Below are 1,747 nucleotides of genomic sequence, written 5' to 3' on the forward strand. Positions count from 1 at the left end.
CTAGTAGAAATTATACTTTGTTCATATATACAAGATTAGATTTAGTGAATTAATGTGACAAATTAAACTTAACAAAAACCTTTCTGGAAAGATCCTGCCAATGAACTATAAATTCTTCTTTCCATTTAATCTCAGTAAAAATCTACATTTCCCGAATTGTAAAATAGAGAAGAGACCCCATAGAAAAGATAGATTAAAAAAAAAAAAGAAAAAGAAAAGGTAGGAGTAAAACAAGGGGAAAAGGAATTTATAAGCTACAGAAAGCAAAGCTCACACCAATCAAACATGAAAGCTGATATACAGACCGACAGCCCCCCACCTAAGAAAAGGGCCTAAAGCATAACCTTGAGCTCTCTTTTACGAAACGGAACCCACCTAGAAAAACCCAACATCCACCTAAGGAGATCACCGGGAAAATTCATTTCCTAAAAAAATGAAAAATCAATGGTTCTGACTCTCCTGACTTAAGGATTGATAAGTCCCCGTGGTCCCACTCTGCACCACATCATCGCCAACAACACCACTCCCCTGCTTCTCTCCTTCCTCCTCCAATTTCTCATCCTTTTCACAGCAACAGCTTTTATCACTCTTGTCGCCAAAAGAAGAAGACCTGCTAGAAGAAATGGGAGTGGCCAAGAACGTTGGCTTTACTTCTCCAGCCATTATCACAAGAAACTTTTGGTCCATAACAGGGGCCCCTCCTTTCTGGGTCTCATCTCCTTTACCTTCTCCTGCTTCCAAGTCTCTCTCTCCTTCCCCTCCCTCACCGTTGTCAAGGTAGCGTGACAGTTTCCAATAAGAACAAGCTAGGATGAGAAGCGCAAAAGCTATGAGACCAAGCATGGCAGCCAATCCACCGAACAAGTACGGAACCGGTGAATGCCATGGTGAGTGTGGAGTCGTTGTGACTCCAGAAGGAGTTTTTGTCGTATCATCGAATGGCTCTCCTGCCGCCATTTTTGTTTGCTTTCAGTTCGAAGCTTGAAGCAAAATTTATAGAAAGGGAAAAAGAAAACGAAAAGCAAAGATCGTTGTTTCAGTGAGCGGTGGGGAGTGGTTGCAAAGGTATTTATAGAAGGAAGAAGGGTGGTTTTAGAATGTGTGGGTAATTTGTTTAGGTTTTAGGTGATCTATGGCGTCATTTTTTGCACTCATATTGAAGGGGCCACAATGTGGGCTCCATCAGAGTTCTTGGGGAATTTCCAAAGAAAACACATCCTAAAAAGTATTGACTGTTTGTATGATAGAAATTTTTGAGCTGAGAAACAGCTAAACCTTGGTCTTCCTTATCATTCATACGTGGATTGCACCTTTAAAAATTTTAGTGACAGTCAATTAGTTTCACAATTTTTATACGTAAAAGCATGGTTTCATCGCCATTTAATTTGATAATATTAAAAGATTAATAGTAGGTAAGTAAACTATTTTTAATTTAATTGATAGCAGTTGCACGAATCTAACATAAACTTTACATCATACAATTTTAAATTCAAATAATTATGAATTGAATATATTATATATATGATAGTTAATTTATGATTCAAATTTGGTTTAAGCTCATTTTGATTTGAGTCCTTTTGTTTAAAGGTTAGAGCGATGTGCAAATTGTTCACTCTTAGAATCAAATTAGATTTGAGTAGGATTTGGCTTCGAGCTTGTTTAGTGGATTTTTCAAAAAGGATTAGATAAATAGATTGACTCTAGTTTTTATTAACAATTATCAGACTATTTTATACATTTATTGAGG

General features: G+C 36.9%; 1 protein-coding gene across 1 annotated transcript; it reads right to left on the minus strand.

The window, feature by feature from the left end:
* Window positions 1-226: 226 nt before the first annotated feature.
* LOC111285283 (protein GLUTAMINE DUMPER 2-like) lies at window positions 227-1,063 on the minus strand. The gene has a single exon (XM_022874643.2). The coding sequence runs from the start codon at window positions 955-957 to the stop codon at window positions 442-444; it is 516 nt and encodes a 171-aa protein (XP_022730378.1). The 5' UTR covers window positions 958-1,063; the 3' UTR covers window positions 227-441.
* Window positions 1,064-1,747: the final 684 nt, after the last annotated feature.

The sequence above is a fragment of the Durio zibethinus genome, chromosome 6 (genome assembly GCF_047325235.1).
Source record: "Durio zibethinus cultivar Kanyao isolate XHJ-2024 chromosome 6, ASM4732523v1, whole genome shotgun sequence".
Classification (NCBI taxonomy): Eukaryota; Viridiplantae; Streptophyta; class Magnoliopsida; order Malvales; family Malvaceae; genus Durio; species Durio zibethinus.